This window comes from Miniopterus natalensis, chromosome 15, assembly GCF_054644295.1.
Source record: "Miniopterus natalensis isolate mMinNat1 chromosome 15, mMinNat1.hap1, whole genome shotgun sequence".
Classification (NCBI taxonomy): Eukaryota; Metazoa; Chordata; class Mammalia; order Chiroptera; family Miniopteridae; genus Miniopterus; species Miniopterus natalensis.
In genome coordinates, this window is record NC_142095.1 from 49,276,268 (window position 1) to 49,303,420 (window position 27,153).

General features: G+C 45.2%; 1 protein-coding gene across 1 annotated transcript in view; it reads right to left on the bottom strand.

Annotated features, from left to right (window-relative positions):
- Positions 1 to 17,472: 17,472 nt before the first annotated feature.
- TAFA4 (TAFA chemokine like family member 4) overlaps positions 17,473 to 27,153 on the bottom strand; it is a 96,097-nt gene continuing 86,416 nt past the window's right edge. Inside the window, exons 5-7 of the mRNA XM_016204192.2 lie at positions 25,945 to 26,141; positions 18,928 to 19,068; positions 17,473 to 17,694 (exon numbers count right to left, since the gene is read on the bottom strand). Coding sequence (XP_016059678.2) covers positions 17,473 to 17,694; positions 18,928 to 19,068; positions 25,945 to 26,141 — 560 coding nt within the window. The remainder of the gene's footprint in view (positions 17,695 to 18,927; positions 19,069 to 25,944; positions 26,142 to 27,153) is intronic.

Genomic DNA, 27,153 nt, shown 5'->3' on the forward strand with positions numbered 1-27,153 from the left:
TTAATAAAGGATTTTGCAGAGCACCTGCTGTGGCTAAAACACTTTATCATCTTTGCTAGCTCCAAGAGTTCTAGCATTATGTCACATTGGACTCCAAAAATATTATTATAAGCGCTGAAATTAGAAACCCAACAACGGAGCTAGCTGATCTCAATTGCCCATGAAGCCACCATATTCTGAGGAAAAATACTTGGTAAGTTTTCATTTTAATCAAAAACTGTAACAGAACCAGAGGTGCTTGTCTGAAACAAGTAATTCCCACATTTCTGGATGCTACTGAATAATGGTCTCTCATCCATGAATTAATTATAAAACTAGAAATACTCTAAGAATATCAAATTTCATCCCCACACTCCTTTTTAATGATAACTTTATGTTTCATCAACTCTGAGCTTAGAGGATGGAAGTGAAGAGCATTTCAAGAGCCAGCTTTAAACACCTCCCCAGCTGGAGCACCTGGGAGGGTCCCCGGGGCCTGCAGTGGCCCAGGCACCATCGCGGTGCAATCGCTGCTTAAAGAGTCAAGCTGTGGGGCTGACTTTTAGGGGGAAATCTTTTCCTAATAGTACTCTTTCAAGGAGCATATGGAAAACCTCCCCCACTCATTCCCAGCTAAGTAACATCTCCTTGAGTCTCCCAGCCCAGTTCTGTGGGTTTTTCTAGGTAATCCAATGATCACTTTGGGATTTGTACTGAGATTCAATCCTGATTGCATTGTTTTTGAATGTCATTCTGATCTTTTTTCCTCTTTGCCCCATTAGTGTCCAGTTCTGAATCTCTTCGACGTTAAGAGAGAATATTTTGTCTCCAACCTGTCCCCAGCTCAAGAGCAAGCAGTCCTGTCATTCTCAAGCTTCAGAAGTGACTTTCCTAGAAGACAGCCTCTGACTCCAAGGAGAGGGACTACCTCTCACCACACACCCGGGGGAAGTAGAGGCCAGAGCTGCTCTTGCTGTACTTTTCTTATTGGCGGGTGGCAAGGCTGAGTCTGGGGCAAGCACTGGCTCTTCTGCAACGGTGCCCTGATGCCAGCTTGCAGGGAGGTAGCTGCCTCTTCCCTCTGACTTCATTATGCAGTATCCTTCCAAGTGGCTCTTTGGCTGTGGCCTTAAGTCAGCACTCGAACAGCAAAGGCGGCCTCCTGGGCACCAAGCATCATCCAGGTTCTTTGCATATGCTCTGCTCAGCAAACAAGAACACTCTGTCCATACCCGGGGATGGGGTTATACAGGGTGTGTGCCCCATGGGGGGCAGGAATCTGTGCAGTTGGGGGATACTTTAGAATTCAGCCTAGCACAGCTTCTTTGGTCTTCCAAGCTCATATGGCACTTAGCCTCCCGGAACCGCCCACAGCAATTACAGCCTCGGCTCAAAGGGGAAAGGGGGCAAGAAGCAGGCAGCTACTGCTCCTCCCAACAAACAGTTCATCAATGTGGGTCAAAAAAGCCATAGTCTATTATATTTGGCGACTTAATTTGATCGTCCATTCCCTTCTGAGAGCCTGACTGAGGCTGATTCACAGGAGACTGGCTGTGAGCGAGAATGACGTCACTCTCCCTTGACACAAGGTCTAACTTCCAGGCCCACAAAACAGTGGCCTTGGCTGCGGAGGCTGCAGAGGGTATTTAAAGACAAGTTTTGGAATCAGAGAGAGCAGTTCAATGTGTTCGAGTTCATTAACTGCTCAAAGCCTTGTTTCTTCATCTTTAAAACGGGGATAACTTCAGTCACTACCTGGCATCACTTCTGAGGAATAAGTGCGCTAACAGACATACGCGAAACCTTTTACCCAGGACCTGGCACCAGATAACTTGCAACAACGTGTCTTAGTGAGAGAACCTCCCTGCGCGACCTGTCACTACGTCACGTACACCTGGGATTTGTTTACTTCACAGGGACCCTGCTTGGTACCACGGAGCAGCAGGGAACCACTTAGCACTCCATGCTCCTCTCACACGTGTGCGTGGGAATGTGCGCGGTTCTGCTGCCCTGCACTCTGATACCTCAGGAGTATTCTTGGAGTCTTGAAAGCTCAATACTTGCCCACTGTTTTCTGACACATAGTTCCATGACTCCTTGGCTAAATATGATGCATCTTAGGTGCTCTTTTGTAACTGATTTGCAGGGATTTACTCCACTCATAAGGATGTTTTGATTTGGGATGAGAAAATTGTATTGTCTTGGATTTATTTTTTGTCAAATGTCAATATTCAAGTTTCCAGTAATGCAGGCATGCTTGGTAATGAAAATGGGAATCATATCCATGTTTCAATGAGGGAAATAATAGCCTTTTCGCAAAATAGTGCTGAGATGACTAGATATTCTCATGCAAAAACAGTGAAATTGTACCCCTACTGTGGTAGCCTCAATAACGTCCCCAAAGATATCTGGTCCTGCTCTCTAGAACCTGTAAATGTTAGTTTATGTGGAAAAAGGCTCTTTGCAGGTGTGATTAAGGATTTTGAAATGTGGAGATTATTTGGAATTATCAGGGTGGGCCCCAAAGGCAATCACAGGTGTCTTTATAAGGGCAAGGCAGAAGGAGACTTGACACGGTCAGAAGAGTATAAGGCATGTGTCCCCTAAGGTAGAGTTTGGAGTGATGCAATCACAAGCCAATGAATGCCAGCAGCATTCCAGCAGCTGGAAGAGGAAATAAATGGATTCTCCCTTTGCACCTCCAGAGGGAGCACAGCCCTGCTCACACCTTGATTCGGGCCCCATAAAATTAAATGCTGATATCTGACCTCAAGAACTATGGGAGAATCAAGCTCTGCTGGTTTAAGCCACCAAGTATGGGATGTTGTTATGGAAGCCATAGAAAACTAACATGCTGACCTTACTTCGTGCATAAAAATTAGTTCAAAATGGATCCAAAGTTAAAATGTAAGGGTACAAATTATACAGCATTTAAAAGAAAGCATAGGTGTACATTTTGGTAACCTATGACATCTAAAACACAAGCAACAACAACAAAAATAAGTTGAACCTCATCAAAATTAAAAATGTTTTGCATTAAAGGACATGATCAAGAGTGTGCAAAGGCAGCCCACAAAATGAGGGAAAATATAAATCATATATCTGATAAGGATCTAATATCCAGAATATGTAAAAAACTCTTACATCTCAATAATAAAAAAAGCAACCCAATTTAAAATGGGCAGCGTGTTTGAACAGGCATGTCTCCAAAGAAAATATACAAAAGGTCAATAAGCACATGAAAAGATAATCATGTCATTAGTCATTATGGAAATGAAAATAAAACCTATAGATAATACCACTTTGTACTCATTAGAATGACTATAATAAAGAAAAAGGAAAATGCAAATGTGGTGAGATTGCTGGAATGTAAAATGAGGCAACCACTTTGGAAAACTCTGGCAACTTGTCAAAACGTTAACAGTACAGTAACTCTATGGCCCAGCATTTCCACTACTAGTTCTATACTCACGAGAATCTAAAACACATGTCCATACAATAATTTGCACACAAATGTTCATAGCAGCATTATTCATAATAGTTAAAAAGTAGAAGCAATCCAAACGTCTACCAACTGATAAATGAATAAGCAGAATCTGTTTTATCCACACAATAGAGTATTAATCAGTCATAAAAAGAATGAAGTATTGTTATATGCTACAAATGGATGAACCTGAAAATTACGCTAAGTGAAAGAACCCAGGCACAAAGGAATGAACCCAGGCACAACTGTATGATTCCTTTTATATGAAATGTCCTGAATAGGTAAGTCAATAGAAATAGCAGATAGATTGTGAGGAGGTAGGAGAAAGAAATTTGGAGTGACTATGAATGGGTAGGGGTTTCATCCAGACAAAAAATGTTCTGGAATTAGATAGTGGTGCTTATAGATCTTTTTGAATATATTAAAGCCCCACACTTTAAAGGGTGAATTTAATGGTGTCAATGACATCTCAGTAGAAAAATAAAACAAAACGAAGAGGTAAAGTAAGCTGTTCATTACTGTTCCCAAAGCCTCATTATCTGTTTACGTCTAAGACAGAACAGTTTTCTAAAATTTGCTATCTTGGACTTCTGATCAATATTCTGGCCTAAGTAAATGTGGTACTCAAATCCCCCCACAACCACATCAAAATTACGACTAAACCACAGAACAACCATCATTCGTAGCTGCCTGAAATCTAGCTGAATGGAAGTCTTACTACTAGGAATTTAAAGAAGAAGCCACATCAAGACTGGTAGGAGGGGCAGAGACTTGGAACAGGCTGGTCCCACAACCACATGTGGTAGTTTAAAATCAGGAGAGAGGGATATCTTAGCTGGAGAGGTACCCCGTGAGGAGTGAGGGGTCTCAGCATCACACCAGTCCCCCAGCCCAGTGTTTCAGAGCCAGGAAGAGAAGTCCCCATAACTTCTGACTATAAAAACCAGCAGAGATTGTGGCTGAGTGAAACAAAGGGCTCTGGAGTCCTAGGTGTTCCTCTTAAAGGGGCCACACACAGAGTGACTCTGACTCACTGTCTCTGAGCTCCAGTGCTGGGGAGAAGCTTGAAAAGAATCAGGAACATGCCCTGGCCAGGTGACTCATTTGATTGGAGCGCCGTACCATATACCAAAAAGATTGCAGGTTTGATTCCTGGTCAGGACACACATCTAGGTTGCAGGTTCAATCCCAGATTGGGGTGCACACAGGAGGCAACCAATTAATATTTCTCTCTCATGTTGATATTTCTCTCCCTCCCTTCCTTTCTCTAAACATATCCTTGGATGAGGGTTCGAAAAAAAGATTCAGGGAATAGGGGGAGGAACTGAATTCTCTGACATCAGAGTGAGAACTGGGGTAGGGAATAGCTTTCTCCCATACAAAAGTACTGGCAGAGGCCATTGTTCCTTTTCTGAGGCCCACCCCCACCCCACCCCACCTCCTGAGTGGGCAGGCAGGTGCCGTATCTGAAACGCCATTAACCTGGCTCACACTGTTTCCCTGAGACCCTCCCCCACCCAACTTGCATGCCCACCCAAGCTGTTTCCAGAGGCTTTTCCATACAAATGGCTTCTCTTGCCCCATGCTTTAGACTTTCCTAAAATCTTTCAAATAAGCAGTATCTGGCCTCCATGTATCCCATAGTTCTTGCTAAGTGGCCCCAGGCAAAGCACTGTTGGCAGCCAGCCATGGTTCACAGCTTGACTTCTTCTGGGTACCTCAAAATTCAGCACAAGTAGCAGCCATCTTCAGATTGCTCTGTAGCTCATGCCAGGTGGCCCCAGGCAGAGCACAGGAGGTGAATGACCTTGCACCTCCTTGGAGGCCCCAGAGACAGTGCACCTGGTAGACATCTTCAGACCATGCCAGATTATAACTCTACCCACCTCCATGAGTGACACACTCAACCGGCAGACTTGGTGAGCACCAAAGCTGCACTAAAGCAAATCCTGCTCTATAGGGTTGACTGCTGCACAGTGGCTCTTCCACTGTAGTTGCAGCTGGTCCTCACAGACGATGAGCCCAGAGGACAATTCCTCCAAGTGATGTGAACAGCAATCAAGGCTCAACTAAAATGGGACAGTGCACACAGCCCACACAGGGGAGTTACACCCGGAGTGCCCAGCTCAGGTAACTGGGGAGGCTGCACGACTGGGGCCCACAGGACACCTATGACACAAGGCCACTCTGCCAAGTCGGGGAGACATAGCACCTTTACCTAATACATAGAAACAAACATAAGTAAGCAGCCAAAATGCAGAGACAAAGAAACAGGTCCCAAGTGAAAGAGCAAGAAAAGGAACTAAATGAAAAGAAGGCAAACAAACTACCAGATACAGAGTTCAAAAGAATTGTTACAAGGAAGCTCAAGAAACTCAGTGAGAACTTCAACAGCATGGAAAGGGACATAGAAACTATAAAAAAGAACCAGTCAAAAATGAAGGCAACACTAACAGAAATGATTACAAGGAATAATTTACAAGGAATCAACAGTAGAGTAGATGAAGCCAAAAATCAAACCAGTAATTTGTAATGTAAGGAAGCAAAAAATACCCAATCAGAACAGGAAAAAGAAAAAAGAATCCAAAAAAATGAGGGCAGTGTAGGGAACCTCTGGGACAACTTCAAGCATGCCAACGTTCACATCATGGTGACGGTGCCGGAAGGAGAAGACAGAGAGCAAGGAATCGAAAACTGACTTGAAAAAAGAATAACAGAAAACTTCCCTCACCGGGTGAAGAAAATAAACTTACAAGTCCAGGAAGCACAGAGAGTCTCAAACAGGATGAACCCAAAGAGGCCCACAGCAAGACACATCATAATTAAACTGCCAAAGTTTAAAGACAAAGAAAGAATCTTAAAAGCAGCAAGAGAAAAGCAGTTAGTTAACTACAAGGGAGCTCCCATAACACTGTCAGCTGACTTCTCAACAGAAACCTTGTAGGCCAGAAGGGATTGGCAAGAAATATTCAAAGTGATGAAAAACATGGAACTACAACCAAGATTACTCTACCCAGCAAAGCTTTCATTTAGAATCAAAAGGCTTATAAAGAGCTTTTCAGACAAGAAAAAGCTAAAAGAATTCGTTATCACCAAGCCAGAATTACAAGAAATGTTAAAGGATCTTCTTTACGAAGAAAAAAAGATTAAAAAATATGAACAATAAAATGCCAATAATAAATATCTATCAATAATTGAATCTAAAAAACACACAAAATTAATGAAAAAGCAGAACAGAAACAAACTCATAGATATAGAGAACATTTTGCCAGTTGCCAAATGGGGGGTGGTTGGGGAGATGGCTGAAAAATGTGAAGAGATTAAGAAGTACAAATTGGTTGTTACAGAGTAGTCATGGGGATGTCAGGTGCAGCACAGAGAATATAGACAATAATACTCTAATAACTATGTATGGTGTGAGATGGGTGTGAGATTTATCAGGATGATCACTAGTATGTTATGTTGTCTAATCACTGGGATGGACACCTGAAACTAATATAGAACTGTATGTCAACTGTAATTGAAAAATAAAAAATGATTTAAAAATAAAGAAAAATAAAATTTGCTATCTTGTCCCCTTTCCCCTAAATATATTTCTTCTTGGCTACTCACCAGGTTAAATTCCCTTGGGAGACTTCCACTTCTGGTATGATGGAATATACATGCATTTCCTTATTTTTCCCAACAAGTACAAATAAAATCTCTGCACAAACACGACAAAAGTTATGGTAGAAAGAAGAAAGTAGACTAGCTAGAGAGCTTGGGACCCAGGGAACATGGTTGTGAGTCCTTCTTTCTCTTTCTGCCTCACCTACATCTCAGACCGCATGCTGGAGAAACCAATGCCTGGCACTACCAATGTGTGTGCACAATGAAATCTCAAGGCCCGTGTGTTTTCGCTAGAGGAGTCTACCAAACACTTAAAGAAGAATTAACACCAACTCTAAATAATCTCTCCCAGAAGACAGAAGGTGAGGGAGCACTTCCCTATTTATTTTATAAAGCTAGTATTATTCTAGTACCAGGCCAGACAAAGGCAATGCAAGAAATGGAACCCACACATCAACATCCTGCATAACTATAAACACAAAAGTCCTTTAAAAATATTTACAAACAAAATTCAGTAATATGTGAACAAGAAATACCATGATCAAGTGAGGTTTATTCCAGGAATGCAAGGTTGTTATATTATCCCAATATCAATCAGTATATTCACCCCATTACAAGTTAAAGAAGAAACATGACAAGATCATATCAATCATTGCAGGAAAAAGCATTTGACAGCATTTAATACCCATTTGTGATTTAAAAAGAAAAAAACTCGGAAAAAAGGGTGTAGAGGTAAACTCTCTCAATTTGATAAAGAGCACGTACAAAAAACTTGCAAATATCATCATACTACACAGTGAAAAACCAAATACTTGTCCCCTAACATCAGAACCAAGCAAGGATGTTGCCCTTGCCATGCCAATCAGCATGGTACTGAAAATTTTAACCAGCACAACAAGGAAAGAAAAGAAAAGACACAAGTGTCAGAAAGGAAGAAATAAAATTGCTTCTTTTTACAGATGGCATGAGGTTCTACATAGAAAATCCCAAAGAATGCACAAAAAAACCCTCCTAGAACATAGAACTTCTAAGTGAGTTCAGTGAGGTCTCAGGATACTCAATCAACATACAACATGCACAATTGTACTTCTGTACCAGCAATGGACACATGGAAAATGAAATTTGAAATACAATACCATTTACAATTATTCCAAAAGCATGAAATGCTGAGGTGTGAATCTACCAAACCTTCTGTGTGAGGTATGAATGATGGAAATTATACTATGTTGACAAAGGAAGTCTAAGAAGACCTGAGTAAGTGGAGAGATACTCCATGTTCATCAACTGCAAGACACCAATTAGTAAAAGTCAACTTTTCTAAAATTAATATATAGGCTTAACACAATCATATTTTTGTAGATAGGCAAGAATACTCTAAAATTTATACCAAAAGGCAATGGACCTAGAATAGCTAAAAATAATTCTGAAAAATAAGAATAAAGTAGAAGGAATCATGCTATCAATTTTAAGAATTATTATATACTATCATGACTGTATGTTTGGTGGAGGGATAGACACATAGATAAATGGAATAGAACAGAGAATCCAGGAATAGACTCCCACATGCATGGCCAACTGATTTTTGACAATTGTGCAAAAGCAGTTCAATGGAGAAAAGGTAGTCTTTTCAACACATGGCATCACAGGCAAAAAAAATGAACCTTGACTTAAACCTCACACATTGTAGAAAAAAATAACTCAGAATGGATCTTCAATTTACATGGAAAGTGCAAAACTATAAAATTTATAGAAGACAACATGGGACAAATGAAATGGTTTAATGAAAAGTTGTCAGACGTGACACAAAAAGCATGATCTATTCAAGAAAAAACTGATAAGTTGGACCTCATCAAAATGTGAAAAGTCCAGTTAAGAAAAGATTAGCTACAGTCTGGGAGACAATATTTGTAAACCATATATCTGACAAAGAATTCATATTTAGAATAAAGAACTCTCAAAACTCAGCATTACAAACACTGGTAACGTACCGATGAGGATGTGGAGACTAGATCTCAAGCGGTACAGCCACTTTCAAAAAATTAATTTGTCAGTTTCTAAAAACAGTACACATACATTTGCCACATGTCCCAACGATTGTACTCCAGGGCATTTGCCCCAGAGAAATGAAAACCTCATGTCCACACACGAATGTACATGTGATTGTTCATAGCAACTGTATTTGTAGCTGAAACCTGGAAACAATCAATACACGCCTGAATAGGTGAATGGCTAAGAAAGTCGTCCATCCGCACCAGCCAGTCAGCAATAAAGGGAAAACTATTGACACAGGAACTTGGATGGATCTCAAGGGCATCGTGCTGAATTTTTATAGAGGTGGAAAATACATAGTGGTTGTCAAGGGTTAAGGATGATGGGTGTCCAGGGTAGTGGTGTCAAAGGGAGACCTTTGTGGTAATGGAATCGTTTATACCTAAAACTATACACACGAACCCTGAGCCAGTGTCAAGTTCTTGGTTGCGATGTTCTGCTACAATTATGTAAAACAGAACTGGGGGCTGATCTGGGTGAAAGGGACACATCTCTCTGTCTTCTATTTGCAAGTCCTGTAATTATTTCTAAATAAAAGGTTTAGAAAGCAAATCCAAGGCAAAGCTTTCGCCCTGGTGGGGCCAGATTTTCAATATACTATTTTCCTAACAACTCAGACTATCGTTTAAAGTGAAGTCTTGTGGGAATGATCTGCCGCCCCTCAAACACCCTAGATTCTAACGTCGCCTTTAGTATCTTGGGACTGTCTGGACGAGTAAATTTCAAATACAACGGCAGAAAAATGGAAGCCGATGTGCTTCAGCCTCCAGTCAGACGAGTGCAGAAGTATTCTGAGCGGCTGGATCGATGCTGGTGGGCCCGTCTGGGCGAAAGGCTTCCCCAGCCACTGGTCTGCGCCGCGCCACAGGCACCCCCAGGCGGGGGAAACGAAGGCGAAGGGAATGTTTTTGCTTCTTGACGCTTTCTGGTTTTTAACTGTGAACTGAAGAGTTACTATTGCTTTTACATATTCATTGAAAAACTGAAACAGGGCTCAAACATTGCATGTGATCAAATGTCCAATTTTATCATCAGGTACTTTTACCAGTAAAGGCTTGACTTAGATTCAGTAAATCCACACCCACTAGGGCCCCTCCACGGAAGGACATAAAACAGAGCTTGGTCTTATCCTTTCCTTCTGATACTTCCATTCCAAGTGCAGTCATTAGAACCAACCTGATATTGCTCAGGATAACCCAATACTTCCGGTCTTTTTTTAAAATATATCTTTATTGATTTTAGAGAGAGGAAGGGGGGGAGAGAGAGAGAGAGAGAGAGAGAAACATCAGTGATGAGAGAGAGAGTCCTTGACCGGCTGTCTCCTGCACGCCCCCGACTGGGGATGGAGCCCGCAGCCTGAGCATGTGCCCTGACCGGGAATCGCACCCTGACCTAGTTCATTGGTTGACGCTCAACCACTGAGCCACACTAGCCGGGCTACTTCCTATCTTTTGAAGAGGAGAACTTTTCAGATAGAAAGTTAAAGGAAATTCTCCTTTGTTAGAGAAAGACTGAGAGAAAGTGGAATGAAAATGTTCATTGAAAAGAAAGCTGGCTTGCAGGCTCCATCAGAGACGAAGGGAAGATATGCCTCTTTCTCTTGCAGACCTTGGTCTGGTCCTTTCCCTCTCTGAAGCACTGTGCAGAACAGTGGCCCAGCTTTAAGGAGCGCCTGTCTTTACCCCAGAGAAACTTCGAGCTGGCTGAGGAAGCCCTGCACTTGGCAGTCGGGCCAGAAGGCGATCAGTCATCACTTGCGTAGGTGCAAGACCAGGAGAAATTTTCCCCAGGCCCTGCCCATTTCTCCTTTTAGCCATGAAAAACACCTCCTTCCATCTAATAGCATCCTGTTGGCTCCTATTTTCTGCTAGAGGCAGAGTCTTGGTAATTGGGATAAAGTGCCATTAAACTCCAAGACACGTACTTCTTCATTTTATCAGTCTTGCTGACTGTACTTCACATAATGTCTTTTTTACTAAAATCAATTAGTAGCTTATCAAGTTTTCAGTTAAGCAACTCTCATTTAAATTTATTTACTTTCTAAGAACTCAAATTCCCAGTTCTGGACAGTCTTATGTAATTATAAAATTAATTATAGCATTAGGTTCCAAATCTCTCTCCTTTTCACTTCTAACATAACCACCCTGGGATGGCTTTGCCTTTACAATGCTTTCTCAGGGTGGGGGGGGGGTGCTCAAACTCTAAGGTCTTGAGAATGACTTGTGCCTCCTACACTAATATTTACTAGCATTTACTCTCAAATTGCAAACATCTGAAAAAGACCAGGGAGATATGATGAGGTGTGCATCTCCACTCCGACACTTAACTGTTGTGAGTGTTAGGGATGGTTTTTCAGTTTCCCTAAGACCCAGGGTTTTCATCTGGAAAATACTGGCAAACTACTCTGGTGTCCCTTACATACAGTGGGTGCTCAGTCACTTCAGTTCCCTTTATCTCTCCAGCAATTTCTACACAGCAGAGCTATAGAGGTCTCAGGCTTGCATCAAAACATAGACTATGGGGATCACTCGGAAAGCACTAGGTCGGTTGTGATGGCAGCCCAAGTCTCTTTCCAAACATTCTGATGAGGACATCTCTGGGTGGGCAGGCCTTACATTTGAGAAACCAAGGTAAGAGATTAATCATCTCAAAGAGCTTTGACCGCCAAACAGGCTGTCATTTCTAGCTATCTGGACTGTCCTCCCTGCCCTGAAATGATGACTCAGTTTAGTTTAGGTAAGTCAAGGGAATGTTTGAAGGGAGCCCAGTGAGAGATTCTATATGTTGGGGAACTTGGAAGGACAGTGTGAAGAAGGAACTAAAATCACACATTGTCCTCCCCTTAACATTTCATATATGACATCTATAAGTGTATTTTATTAAAGTGGGATTATACTAGATAGTTTCAATATAAACCAATACCATTTTAGTGTCTCTGTAATAATAATGCCTGGAGATACCATAACATCTTATCCACCCCCTTTTACAAAGAATTTTGTATTTTGAAATAGTTTGACTCACAGAAGTTACAGTAATAGTAGAGTTTATATGTAACTTTTGCTCAGATTTTCCAATAGTAATATCTTACTTCATTGCAATACATTGTTAAAACCAGAATATTGATGGTGGTGTAATCAGTCCCCATTATTCATGGGCTTCATATTTGTGAATTTGTCTACTTGCTAACATTTATTTGTAACACAAGGTCAATATTCACAGTCATTTTACAGTCATTTGGACGTGGGCCTGCACAGAGCCACGAAAAATTTGAGTCACCTAATGTGAACGTTCCCAGCTGAGGTTAAACAAGGTGACAGTCTGCCTTCTTGTTCAGGTCCCATAATGTAAACAGGTGTTCCTTATGTGGTCTATTTAACACCATGTTTTCTTGCATTTTTGTACTTTATTTGTGTGATTTCACTGTTTAAGACAATCCCCAAGTGTGTGTTAAATAAGTTTTGTTCAAGCATGAGTTACAGTGCTGTTGGCCTTGAGTTCAATGTTAATATTAATATGTGAAACAAGATGTCTTTAAACAGATACATAGGTAAAACAAAGGAATACAGTATTGATCAGTTGACGAAAATTTTGTGACCAGAGGCTCATAGGAACGTAGCCCTGTATTTCCTATAGGCGCAGCATTCATAAATTCAGTGTTTTGGCAACTTTGTAGATCCTAACTACCACAAATACCAAGAAGCAGCTGTACAGTGCTGGTGAGGATGCTGCGTAACTGGCTCTCTCACACGTTGCCGGTGGGCATGTAGGCTGACACTGCACCCTGAAAAAGTCAGGCAGCTTTCCTTATAAAGTGAAACACACACTTACTACACAACTCAGTACTCGTATTCCTGAATATTTATTCCAGAGAAATGAAAGTTTATGTTCACACGAGTATCCTTAAATTTATGTGACACAAAAGTTTGTCTTTTGCCTAATTTGAGAAATGTTCAGGCATTTTTTCAGGTATTTTTTTGAGCTCCATATTCTTTCTTCTCTTTGTCAGACTGAAGACATGAATATCAGATCTTGTGTTACTGTATCACAAGCCCCTGAGGCTACGTTTATTTTATTTCAATCCATTTCCTCTTTGTCCTTCAGATGGGATGGTTTCTATTGATCTATTTCAAGTTCAGTGATTCTTTCCTATCTCATTTCCATTCTGTGGTGAAACCCATCCAGTGAGGCTTTTTAAAATTTCACTTATTGTATGTTTCAGTTCTAACATTTAAATTTGATTTTTTTCTTACAGCTTCTAGTCCATTGTTGAGATAGTCTATCTTTAAATTTGTTTCAAGAGTATTTGTAATTGTCTGTCGGAGCATTTTTATGACAGCTGCTTGAAATCCTTGTCTGAAAACTGCAACATCTATGTCATCTCAGTGTGGGCAACTGTTAAAGCTCTTTTCTGACTTGAGTTAAGGTTTTCCTTTTTCTTGATATGGTGAGCGATTCTGGAGTACATCCTGGCCACAATGAATATTATTTTATCATACTCTGGGTCCTGCTTAAATCTTTCTATTTTAGCTGCCAGTCAACCTGGCTCACTCTTGTAAGTCATGGTTCAAATATCAGTTTGTAAAGCCTTGCAGTGCTCTCCTCTTGACCCCAGCTGTGCATTACCTAGATGACAGCAGTCAGCCCCTCACGATGGCTGGGGTGGGTGAGGGGGGAAAACATGCCTCATTACTGCAGGATAGGAACAGAAGATGGGGTTTTATGCACCAACACACCTGGGGGTGTCACCGTGTTCCTGCAGGGGTGATGGAATCAAAATCCTGCCACAGGCTCCAGCGGGCAGGGGTGCCCTCTCACTGCTGCTGTGGTGGAGTGGCGGTAGAAATCAGAATTCTGCCCACAGGGGAGGGAATGTCACCTCATTATTTTGGGTAGAAACATGGAATTCAGAGTTCTGCCCACAGGCTCTGTGGGGAAGGGGTGGTGCCTCGTTACCGTTGGGGGAAACCAGGGCTCCGCCCAGAAGCCACACGGGAGGAACGCGCCTCCAAGCTAATGCAAGAGGGGAGGGGAAGCCCAGGTTCACCCACAGGGCCTGTGGTGGTCGGCCCAGCACCGTGTGAGGGGCAGAACAGGGCTCCACGCACCGGCTCCCCGGCCGCCAGGCCCATGGCCTCAGGGGTGGCTGAGGACCATGTTCCTCGAGAACAGGCAGCCGTGGCTAAAGGGTGATGCACTCGTGGGCTGCCCTTCCTCAGTACTTTGTGCAAAAGAAAGCAGGTTTTTAGGGGGCCTATTTTTATTTGCACACTTTGGCATTTCTGGGTTGCAGGGTTCTTAAGCACCCAACCAGGTACACAGGACACACACACATCAAAAAAAACACAAAAACCAGGACCTCATGCTGCTCCTTTAAGTCTTAAGGTCCCAGCTGGTCTGCCTTTCCCCACCGCGGAGGCCTCTGCTGTGTGGCTTACATGCTGTGCCCAGAGGTTTGTTGTGATTGGCAGCAGCCTTGCCCGGAACCGAGGCACAGCCCCTCTAGATGGTTATCTAGGATTTCTAATTTTTTGCTCTTATGAACAATTTTGTGATTTATATACTTGCTTATGCCACTTGGCCTCTTAATTCCTAAATTCTTATAAGTAGAAATAGAGTGAAGAAACACTGCAGTCCTAGGGCTCTTGATGTGCAATGTGCAGTGTAACACCGCACCCTGCCCGGCTGTTCAGTGCCTTCCTTCATTTCCCTACGGGCCAAACTGATACCTGAAAGACTTTCCAGACCCAACCATCCATCGGACGGCAGCACTGGCCTTTCTGTATTTATTCTCTTGTGGATCATTAGACCTTCTGTTCACTTTCCTACTGAGGTGTTCATCTTCTGCTAACTAGTTTGTAAAGCTTTATCAAGGGTGGGGAAACGTTTTTTCCGCCAAGGGCCATTTGGATATTTATGACATCATTTGCGGGCCATACAAAATTATCAACTTAAAAATTAGCTATGAGGGAAGCTCCTAGATTTGCTGAATTTCAAGTCCTGCCTGTGGTTACCTTGGCAGGGCCAGGCCAAATCGTTTTGTAGGCTCTGTATGGCGGGCTAGACAATCCCCACCCCTGGTTTAGATGGTCATCAATGTTTTGTCCGCCATAGAAGCTCTAAATATGGTTTCCAGTTGAACCTTTAGTGTGGTTTGTGCAATTTTGCTATGTACGGGTTTTCCTTTTCATATAGTCAAATCTATTAATTTTTATAAATATTGTTTTCTGTTGAGTAGACCAGCCTTCCATGCCCTACTCTGAGCCAGAACAGACCCCTCCGCACTGTGGGCCCCTTTTGGCATGTGAGGGGTCAGGTGGGAAAGGAAGATGAAGAGCAGCGATGGGGGGACCTTCTGCAGCAGCCCTGTCTCAGCAGAAGGGAAGGCAGAGCCCCCGCGCCGGGATCCCCTCCACTTCCCTCTGACCACAGCCCAGTGTGGACATCACCAAATCAGCGTCGTCCGCACTGATTTTCTGCAGGCACAGTCCTTTCCCTTGAGTACATCGGACACGGCGTCTTTTAAAGACCCCTCCCGTCCCCGCCCTTGGGCTGTCAGTGACTCACGCAGCAAACGGCAGCATCAAATGCCACTGTGACATTGTGAGAGTTGTCCTAACTTTCCCTCAAGCGGAGACTTCGTGGTTCCACTGCAGCGGCTTTACTGTGGCATCAAGGGTCTGTCTCAGCCTCTGCCCGGTGTATAGCACTCAAATATTTCAATATGCCCGGTGTATAGCACTCAAATATTTCAATATGCCCGGGCACTGTCCCGGTTCGTTTCAGCCCACGCGCACGGCGCTGGCCTCAGCGGCCCACTCTACTGATTTGAGTGAGAACATCCGAAAGAGAAACTACGGATTATTTTTTATGTTTTCTCCTCAGTTACTGCAATGCTAAGATAGCAAGGGCACGGTTTTATTTCCTAGGATGTCCCTGAATGGTCTATAACACACGGAACGCTGAGCTTAATACATGTAAGAAAGCACAGCTGAGGGTGGAATTCGACAAGAGGGCAGGGAAGCTGGGAGGCCCAAACTGAACTACTGAGGACAGGACTTCAGGTTCGGAAGCAGGGGACCCAAGTTCACTCGCTTGCTCCTGTCCCCTGATCGTTAATTATAGTTATTCAATTAATAATCCAGTGTCCTGAACTGTTCTGATAACTCATTAAGAGAATCAAAGCTGATAATGAAAAGATGAGTGGGGGACCCTGTCCACAGAGGGCAACGCCCAGATGAAGAGCACGAGGGCGACACTGCACAGTCCCGACGCACAGGCAGGCTGTGGACAGCCACGGCACCGGCAGGAGGGACAGCCGACGCAGGAGCTGGCCGCGCCCACAGTCAGTACCGCGCAGCTGCCCACCCTGCCTCAGTAACCGCTCATCGCTTATTCAAGGGGCTCTTTTGTTCAAAGGTTCCGTCTACAGCACTACTTTGTAACTTGAAATGATCGTTTCCTTGCATGTGACTGCTGGCTGGGGCTTATTTTACAGGACAAACTTGAAAGAAGAATGTTGGGGGGTAGGCACTGCATCTCTCACCTCAGGTCAGATGCAAGTCAGGAGACCTTGGGCTGTGTCTTTCCTTCCAGTGCGAGTCCACTGCCACCGGGCAGGCACGGCAGGCCCAGGACACTCCCGTCCACAGAGTGAGCACAGCCTTTCGACATCTGCCACACTGACAGCCAAGGTCAAGGGGAGCCTGTGCTCCTGGAGGTGTTTTCTGAGTTTGCCCTGGCTTTGCCTTCTCAGGGTTCTTACTGACTTAGAAGCAAGGAGAAAACACTTTAAGATCTAGTCCTATGTGGCCCCAACTTTCTGTCAGTTGTGTCCACTTAAAGCAGTTTCTCTTTCTGGGGGACGTGACTACTCAGACTACAAATTCTCATAAAAGGCGCACAACTTTATCAAGAGCTTATTAATTGCTGGTCACGATGCTAAGAGTTTTTTGATATAGAATTTATTTTTTTAAATATATCTTTATTGATTTCAGAGAGAGGAAGGGAGAGGGAGAGGGAGAGAGACAGAAACATCAATGATGAGAGAGTCATTGATTGAGCCGGCAACCCGGGCATGTGCCCTGACCAGAAATCGAACCCCGATCGCCTGGATCCCAGGTCGATGCTCAACTGCTGAGCCATGCCCGGCTGGGCTGATATAGAATTCTTTTAAGAACTCCTGCAGGGTATATATATATGACTATGCCCATTTTATAAAGCTGTGAGGCGGAGTTTGCCTCCCACATCAAACCCTGTCACTGTCCTGTGTTCCCATGAACGCACAAGCAGCACCACGCCCTCCATGGTGCAGGACAGGAGTCGGCAAACTTCTCTGTAAAATATCGGAGTCTCTAGGCCTTGTGGGCCGTGTGGCTCTGCGCAGTGACCCCGCAGGCTGCTGTCCTGCTGAAGCAGTCATCGTGAACAAAGAGACCCGTGAACAAAGGCCTGGCTGTGTCCCTGTAAGTCTGTTTGCAGAAACAGGCAGGGGGTTCTGCCCTGCGGGCTGTGGTCGGCAGCCCCTGGCGAGCAGCGTTCACGTGCGTTAGGAGCAGCTCTTGACGACGATTTGTCTGTTTCAGAGAGACCCAAAGTGCTAAAGTCGGCATTATCCTCGGCCCAAGGGTCCTAACAGCCCATCACAAAGAATTCTGTGCAGAAGCTTTTCCCAATGCTGGAGAATTTATCTGTGGAACAGGTTGTTCCCATGGACACTTTCAGGAGTCAATTCTCAACCTTGAGCACCAACACCTTCCCTCCAAAAATTCCACAGTGAGGGCTAAAGTTCAAATGCAGGGAGCTGGCCAAGCAGTCATCGTGTTGGGCTGGGGCGCTCACGCCCAGCGGAGGGGCTGCCGTCTCCTCTCCCTCTGAGGGTGGCGGCTGGGAGGCCAGGGGCCCAGGGTTGCTGCAGCGTTTCCTCGAGAGACCTTGGAAGCCCCCGTGGCGCGCTGGGCTGTGCCGGCCCTTGTGCAACTCTGAGCAGGGGACCCAGAGGAGGGCCGGGTTCTGCTAACCGGCACAGTGGTGCGTCCAGCCTGAGAGCTGCTTCTAGTCTAAGTCCAACTACTAAGCAGTTCAAATTTGTTTTCGTTTTGCCCCAGGCCAATACTCTCCTTTAATGAATGAAACAGAACACAGTTACTCTTTTAAATTCATATCGAAATTCAACAGTGCATATTTACCCAATTTTAAAATATGGTCAGCATGACATTTTTCATGTGTACTGGCAAAGAGTGCAGGTGCTGAACACACACAGATCTGACCTGAAGAAGCAGGATAGATACTGGCCAGGCTCTGAGATACTCATTTTCCTGACACCTAGAACACAGGACAGTGCATGTTATTTAAGAAATATGCAAAGGGCCCGGCCGGACGTGGCTCAGCGGTTGTGCGTTGACCTAGGATCCAGGCAATCACGGTTCGATTCCTGGTCAGGGCACATGCCCGGGTTGTGGGCTCCATCAATGACTTCCTCATCATTGATGTTTCTCTCTCTCTCTCCCCCATCTCCTTTCCTCTCTCTGAAATCAATAAGGACATATTTAAAAAAAAAAAAAAGAAATATGCCAAGGAAAAGAAACCTACAGTTTCTGTCTTTTTTCATGGTTCCTCATTGTATAATTTCCAATAGTAACTATCTGTGTGAGTATGGGCAAGCTTAATTTTATTGGGCCCTAAATTCTCTTGTATAAAATGGGAATGTTCATGAGCCAGCTTGAGAAAAATGGACTGGTGTGTATCAGGGTGGACAGAAGGTTCATGAAGTGTTTGTTGAATTTGACGTGTGAACAGAGTTCCACTACCCAAGGACAGGCACCGTACAGGCGTCTATGGGTCAGAGCAGCAAACCTGGGCTGCGGGGCAGCTGGGAAATCCAGGAGGCCGCGGTCCCTTCGCTGAGACCCTGCTGACTCAACGGCCTTCTTTGCTGGGCAGCTCCATGCCTGAAGGGGAAAGAATGAAGCGTTTCAGGTGTTGAGACCACGGGGCCCATCATTAGAGGGCCTGATGCCAACAGGACTGATGGTCTCACAACTTCCTTGGTATCTTTGCTTTAAATTCTGGAAAACACAGAAGAGAGTCCTATCTACTCCCCTGGAGAAAAGGGTTAGAGATGATAACATTAAAATGCTTCTCCTGAAAGCCCCATTTCAGGGCTAACTCATGAGAGGCGAAAGTAGACTCTGGAGCAATAATGGATGGAATGGAAGCCTTGACACCCACCATTTCCCCAACTGGACCATTTATCCCTGGAAGCAGTTTCCACCCGATAAATGTACCTCAGGGTGAAGCAGTGTCATATCTACTTGATTTTATTTGGGGTACAAGACCAGATCTGTGGGCAAAGACTAAGACGTTGTTTCACGTACTATAAAATGCAGGTATTTTTTTAACTCTCTTCTTGCAGTGGAAGGTCTTACACTAAAGCAGCAAAGAATGCACAGACATGATAAATGTGCCTAAACTTAACTAGCTCTCCATATATTTCATTTTCTTATTGCTCCATAGGTTTGGGAGAAGAAATAAAGTAGCAATCTATAGTCAGGTCTGAAGTTTTCCATACAGTTCACATTCCCAACATTAAACATTATTTTTAAAGTTATTTTTTACTTTTGCATTTAAAACTTGCAAGCCTATGATGTTAACACACAGCAATAAAATAATCACAAAAACTTATAGGCCATAAGCCATCAGCAAAATGAATTTTTTACTGAGTAATATGAGAGTGACAATTCTAATAAGCATCCATTCAGTCAAATTCAAACAAAACTTAGTGAACATATGGGTATCATCTATTTCCATTCCTTTTGTAAGAATATAATTAAATATACGTAATTGTTACTACTGCAAACATTATAGTAATATTTTCCCCATAACTGTGAGAGAACAAGGATCATTAATAGTGCAGAAAGTATGTTTTTGGAATTTCTTAATATATAAAATCTATCCCACGTTATCATAGTGGTGCGTGTTTTCATCACATCACACATTTAAAATCTGGGTTATGCTTTCATCTGCGATCTGCTCAGATTGACAGCTTCTGGGAACATGTGGGACACATCTGCTGTAAAACGATTAAACCAGAAATAGATTAATCAGGTTGTACTTACAATTAAAGAAGTAAAATGACTAACAAGTAGGAAGAGAGCTAAGTTAAGAGTAAATCATTTAAAGTCTAAAAATCCAGCATTTCAAGACTCCTGTCTAGGAGTTAACAAAATATTTTAATATAATTGACATAAATGGGATCTAAGAAATCACCCTTGATCTAAACAGAGACTACTTCCCATTTTAAATTATTTGCCTCTATGACTACACATTAGCCATACAAAGCCAAACAGGTTTTCTTTTTTTCGTGACTATGTCATGATAGAGCTTTGGTTATAAGACACCAGACTTGATATGCTTCTTAGCACTCAGTAAGATGGTGAGCTGAAATGAAAATACTCACATTTTATTTCTGCTAATATAACTTAAAATACAAAACATTTCAATCATCAAAAGCACAATTAAGATGTACACACAATCACCCCAGAGAGTCCTACTATTCTTCAAGGTTTATAAAATGAATCTTCATCACCAGTTAATCACAGTTCATTAACCTACATCCCCAAACATGGTTTGCTCCTTAGATCGCTCTCAAGCTGCTTGACTGCAGGGCTAAAGGGAAAGCTCGAGAGGAAGGAGGAGGGCGTGAGGCCTCTGCAGAGGCAGAGGCCCTGGAGGCCCAGTGCTCCTTAGTGCGGACCCCTCTGAAGGCTGCGTGTGCTCCTCCTGGGCCTCCTGTGTGTGTCCTGGAGCTCCGGGCAGGAGGCCCGCCGCGCAGCAGCCCGTGGTGCTAATCCAACGCAGCAAAATCACGAAGCAGAGAGGGCGGGCGGTCAACGGAATGCGCTCCTCGCAGCACACATGTGCACAGCTGCTGCTGCTGAAATCCACGACAGTGTCCCACAGCGTGGCCAGATCGGTGATCCAAACAAGCTCTGCCGTCCTACCGCTCCTCCGAGGCTGAAGCACACCTCCCTTTGCTACCGGGTGACCTAAAACAAATTAAATAGTGAGCATTCCATACCCTGTGCCCACCAGACATAATCCTTCCTGGCACCAGCCCTCCACGTCCGTCTGTGCCATTGTGTGCACTTTAGCAGGCTGCACCTTTATCCATAACCAATCTCACCAACTGAGCTCTTCAGAGTCTTCTTTACACTTCTTGCTTTTAGGTTGCAAAGAAAACATGCACAAGGCTTCCACAGAGCGGTATGGCGTGTCCTCGCTTTGTATCTTGTGGAATTATAAAAATCCCATCAGATTGCATACGTTCAGGGCCCATCGGGATAACCCGCACATGCTGACATGCTTTGTTAACACAGCTAGAATTTTATCCAATGAATGCCAATTAAATCAGCACATGTAAAGACCAAAATGTTGCCTTTGTTACTTTTTTAATGTAGTTAACTTGCATTTAAAAAAACGTTATTTTATAAACTGCTGTATTTACTGGAAACATATCGATTTAAAAGTTTGTTGCTTTTTCCACTTTCAACACTCTAGGCTCATCACTTAAAATCTAAGAAAACAGACCAGCAGTTTCTATAGTTTGATTTCTTTATGAAAGAAATTTTACACATTAGATAATCAATACACCAGCTAGAAGAAAAAAACCGAAGCTTAAGACTTTAACATGTCTACACCATGGAAATATGAATTTTCAAAGTAAATTATATTATTTGATAGCAGGGTCATCACGCCTGGTCTTTAGATCCAGCAAAGCACTTAGGCAAACCGCAGGTTCCCGATTCGCTGGCGCAGCGGCCTTCTTTATGCCTCTGCAGCAGCCTGGCCCGTTCGTGCCGGGACTGCAGCGGACCAGGCAGAGGCCCCGCCTGTGCCCGCGGAGCCCAGAGCAGGCGGGCGCGCTCTCCCACGCGGGCGCACCTGTGCAGCTTTGTGGTCACTGCCACGAGCACTCAGCTCCGCCTTCACGCCCCGCAGCAGAGACAGTGCAACGCTAGGATGGGCTCGGCGTGTCCGGTAACGTTTTATTTCTGGACACTGAAACCTGAATTTCATATGATTGGCATGCGCTGTGAAATACTAGTTTCCTCCTAATTCTCAACCATTTAAAAATGCGCAGCCCATGTTTAGCTCACAGGCCACCCAAAGGGGCCACGGGCTGCACTGGGCTGGCCAGCCATCGCCTGCCCACTCCCACGCCAGAGGCGACGGGCAAGGAAACGGCAGGGCAGAGGCGCCGCGCCCTGGAGCGAAGCCACCGGTGTCACGGAGACAGGCAGGCCGAGCAGGAGGGGACAGGCTTCTGCTTCACGGGGACTGTCGGGGAAGCAGGGACGGGAGCCCGGCGCCGCCGGAGGAGCCCGCCGGGCGGAGAGGGGAATGCAGGGGCCCAGGCCAGCGCACGGCATGTGGCCTGGCTCCCACTGAGGTATGACGCTGGCACAGGGACACGGCAGAGGCACTTAGAGGAACCGCTTTGCCTGAAGTGACAGAAGCGCTTTGGACAAACAGGATGGAGGGTGTCACAGAAAGAGGAATGAGTCTTGGCTTAAAAGCCCTGCGTTGGCCGTTTCCTGAGATGGGGAGGACTGTTCTGTTTCTTCGTCAGCTAAGTGTCACCAGCACCTGCTCCGCTCCGACGCAGTGAAGAGGGGATGAAACAGTGAACTGAGCCGCGTGGCCCAGTGCCTGGCGTGGGGGAACACTCGGGAAATGGTGACTCTTTCTGGACCCACTGTGCATCTGCATACAGCCCAACAGAGCTCACAGCAAGTGCTGACCTATATCCAGGATGCAATTCCCAGAAGCATTTTGCTGTTGTTAACCCTCGCCCGAGGATATTTCTCCCATTGCCTTTTCAGAGAGTGGAGGGGGAGGGAGGGAATACATCGAGGAGAGACGCACATCCACCCGCTGCCTCCCCCATGTGCCCCGACTGAGGGTGAGGAGGACACCCGGAAACTCAGGTAAGTGCCCTTGGCCAGGAACCGAACCCCGGACCCTGCGGAATGCGAGCCAGCGCTCTAACCACTGAGCACACCGGCCCGGCAGAAGCACCTCATTTAAGGAAGCTCATTCTCCGTGCCCAGCTCATTTTGGAGCCTGTCTACGCTGAAAGTTGGAGTCGATACTGTACAATTCATGTGCCTGTAGAACTTTGATCTCCCTGGTTGCATAAGGAAGGTTGCTAACACGCCAATACCAGCTCCTCTCTCCTTTACCCTGAGTATTTCGCACTCTGGCTGTAGGAATGAGGGAAAGAAGACATCTCAGCTGGACGCAAAGACAAGCAGAATTTTAGGAGAGAGAGGAGATGACACAGGAGCGATGGGGCGTGGAGACGCTTGGCCTAGTGGGCGAGCGGAAGTGAAGGTCCATCCCCAAATGCTTATACTATGTATTTTCTGCCTGTTTCCAATGGGGTCCATTAGTGGGCTCTCACCAGAGAAGAACTTGGGCAGGGGGTGACGCGGGCGGCACAGAGGCAGATATAAGGCAAATGAAGGTGAGAGCGGTGAGCAGCGGGAGCTCAGGGAAGCCAGCTTCTTGCACACAGCCTCGGCCTGTTCACCGGAATCGCGTCAGCTTTCTACAGTGCAGTCTCCTAGCCCGTCTCGGGCTGGAGATGCCAGAACATCCTGACGTGGGACTCAAAGCAGAGCACCTTTAACAAGTTCCCATGCTGATTCTTCTGTAGCCACTGAAACCAGCAAGTCATTATAACATTGTAGAAAAAGAAGCGAGGATGGCCCCAGGTGGCCGCCCGGGACACAGAGAGAGAGGGACCCACCCATCAGAGGGCCACTGAGGACAATACCAGAAGGACCTGGCCCTTAGAACCTGAGGTGGACAGAGGCGCTAGAGAAATCCCCTGTTGTTTAAACTCCTAACTCCTACCTCTAGCCGTCCAAGGTGAAATGCTGGAAACATGCAGACACTTGGTAGAAACCCTGAAGATCGAACTGCAGTAAGAGAATCAGGCAGGACACTTGCAAAGAGCTCCTGGAAAATGCCCTCTTCTCTAGAGCAGAACTTTTCACTCTCCGCACTCCTGACATCGGGACCAGATGACTCTGTATGGGGGCTCATCTGGGCATTATTTGGGGTGTTCAGCAGCAAGAGGCACATATCATCCCCCTTCCCAACATGTGACAACTCAAAAAGTCCTCAGACGTTGTCAAATATCCCCTTGAAGGCAAAACTGTCCCTGGATTAGAACTACTGCTCTAAAGACATAGCTCTTTACCCTTAGTAAATGTTATAAACATCACAAAATTTAAAAATCTGAAAGTTCTTAAAATTAAATATGATTTACTTCTATTTTCAAACAACAAAAAGCCCTGGCACATGGCTGGCTTTGGAGCTGCGAGGACATCGTGCACCTGGGCGGAGCCCGAACACGGCCCTGAGACTGCAGCAGGACAGGATTAGGGGTGGAAAGGGGAGGTGGGTCACAGAGCCAGAGTCATATCTTCCCACAAGAAGACACGCTGCCCCCTCTCCGGGGACCTGGAGAACTACACAGGCAGGATAAACCCAATGCCCACCTTTTACACTCAGGGAAGACCAGGCGGCTGGTTAGGGAACCGTCCCCTCACATTCTCAGATCTCCACCTAAGGCTGTTCATCTCTCAGGTTACCTGCTCACTCTTTTCACATCTGCATTTCAATGGAAAATCGAATTCTGACTGATGGCTTACTGCAGACGATCTTACTTTTTAGCCCTTCCATGTTTGGATGCTGCCGTGCATGAACTGTCCAAGGAGAATGGAAACTATCTTCTTACATAGTTAATACCCCTCCTCCAGGGAGGCCAGTGCCCTCCCTTCACAGTATTGCTGTCTCGCCTGCGGGGTAAGGTCAGCATTGATTTTAAGAAAAAAGATAGCTTCTGCGGGCACCACGCTCTGCACAGAAGCCAGGCACGGCTCCACAGATGAATTTACTGTATCTGCATAAGATCCATAAAAGACATAAAATGTTTTATGCAGGGACTTGGATTAATAAAGGAAACAAAGTTTTATGACTTGGAGATTATTCTCAGGTGGCATATCACTAAAAAAAAGCAGCTAAGTATCATGAGAGCTTAGGGAACTGTATTATGGTTCTACAACTTTCCAAAGTGCCAAATGAAATGTCACTTCCTCTGAGGATTTAGCTAGAGCAAACTCATATCCCCAGCACACAGAGCCAAAGTGCCCCTAAAGGCTTGCTTCCTGCAAATGCCCTCTCCAGCTGCATATAAATAGACAGGATGCTGCAGCAAGAGGCTACTTGGAAACATCCTCTTCTGGAACATAGTTGTCTTGTGCCCGTGGTCTTGTTTCATATTCATATGTAAAAATCAATACAAGTGTAATCTTCAGAAGTGTTATTTCTTAGTGTACAAGAAATACAATGAAAGAAAATTCTATCATTGACGGATGTAAGACCCTAGGTCGTTGGTAACTCCAAAACTTTTATTTAGGAAGCGGTGAAGGAAAATGGCTGGAAGGGCCAACGGGAAAGGACAGTGGAGCTGCTTTAAGGCGGGGTTTGCTTAGCAAGCACCAGGGTTACCCAGCGTGGGAGTGAACCGGGGCTGGCCTAGAGGAGGGGCCTGCAGAAATAACCTCCTTCCTCCACCACCGACCCCCTGAACTCCCACTGCCCTGGGCATAAAGCTTTACATCAGGGTACTCGTCCTAGTCACTGTTCAGTATAACCCGACACAGAGAGTGGTGCTGGGAAGGGACGTTTCAGAAAGACCAAAGTGACAGGCCGGGTGGCAGTGCCCGCGCAAGTCTGCCCATCTAAAGTAGCACAGTGTTCTTGGCGGCCGGGCCAAACGAGGGGACCACGGTCAGCGGGGCTGCGGTCGCTTTGTCTCTACTTGCCTTTGTGGTTTTGACTTTGCTGCCACTGCTACAGGACCAGCCTGAGTTATCGGGCAGCACCTTACAGTCCTCTCCTTCCAAGCAGGGATCCATGTGACACCACCATTTCTGAATCACGATGGAAGCTGGAAAACAAAGGCCAAATAATGCTGGTGACACCGTTTCTTCCTCCGGATGTGGACAACATAGAGCTAACACAGATGCCGACGCTGGCCTCACCGACTACAGTGCGGCTAGGGAGACCTCGAGCTTCAGGGGGGCCTGACCTGGCTTGAACTCGGCCGGGCTACTTTTTGCAGATGACCCTGGGCTCATTATTTTACTCCTCTCCACCTCAGTTTCTTCATCTGTAAAATGGGGGCAAAAACAGAACCTCGCCACAGTCTTGGCGGACCGTGGGACAGTCACTTACGTTCTCAAAATGTTAGCTATTGCTGTGGCCCTCACCTTTGGCTGGAGGTGATATGTCGATAGTGCCAAGTCGTGGTGTTTATGTTTAATGCTGTTTGTGGTCAATAGCAAAGACTAACAGCGTCAGCGCCTACGGCACACGTGGTGCATCTCCGCACCCTCTGCAGCAGCGCTGAGCACCGCAGGACCCGACCTCCCTCCCGGGCCCGTGGCCCAGACCAGCCAGCTCGCCTGGACGCGCCTCCTCACCAGGCCTGCAGCGCCGCCCGAGAAAACGACCTGTGTCTTAAGCCCATGAAGCAGAAACCAGCACCCCAGTTCTCTGGGTTTGGAGGCAGAACAGCAGTGAGGAGAGCACCATGAACTTGGCTAGTCATTCCCACAGATTCAAACGACAAAAAGGATTGTGACTGGTTTTTACAGTGAGTCCAGCCAATAGGCTGGTACAAGGCAGCACGCTGGGGCCGGGGGGCTGGAGGGTGGGGGAGAAATGGGGAGGGTCTTAGCCCTGTTTTTCTTGTTGAAACAGCAACGCTGGTAGAAAACATCCACTGTTGGGTTTCACTCAAACTACTACTGCCCGAGAAGTCGGAAATTCAAGTTCAAGCAAATCTTTATAAGTCGTAACAGGTACTTTTTCTTCAGGTCTGGGCATGCTGCTAATTGGCTTCCTTGCATTTTCTAATTTCAATGTCGCTGCAACTCTGAGGTTAAAAATTATTTTCT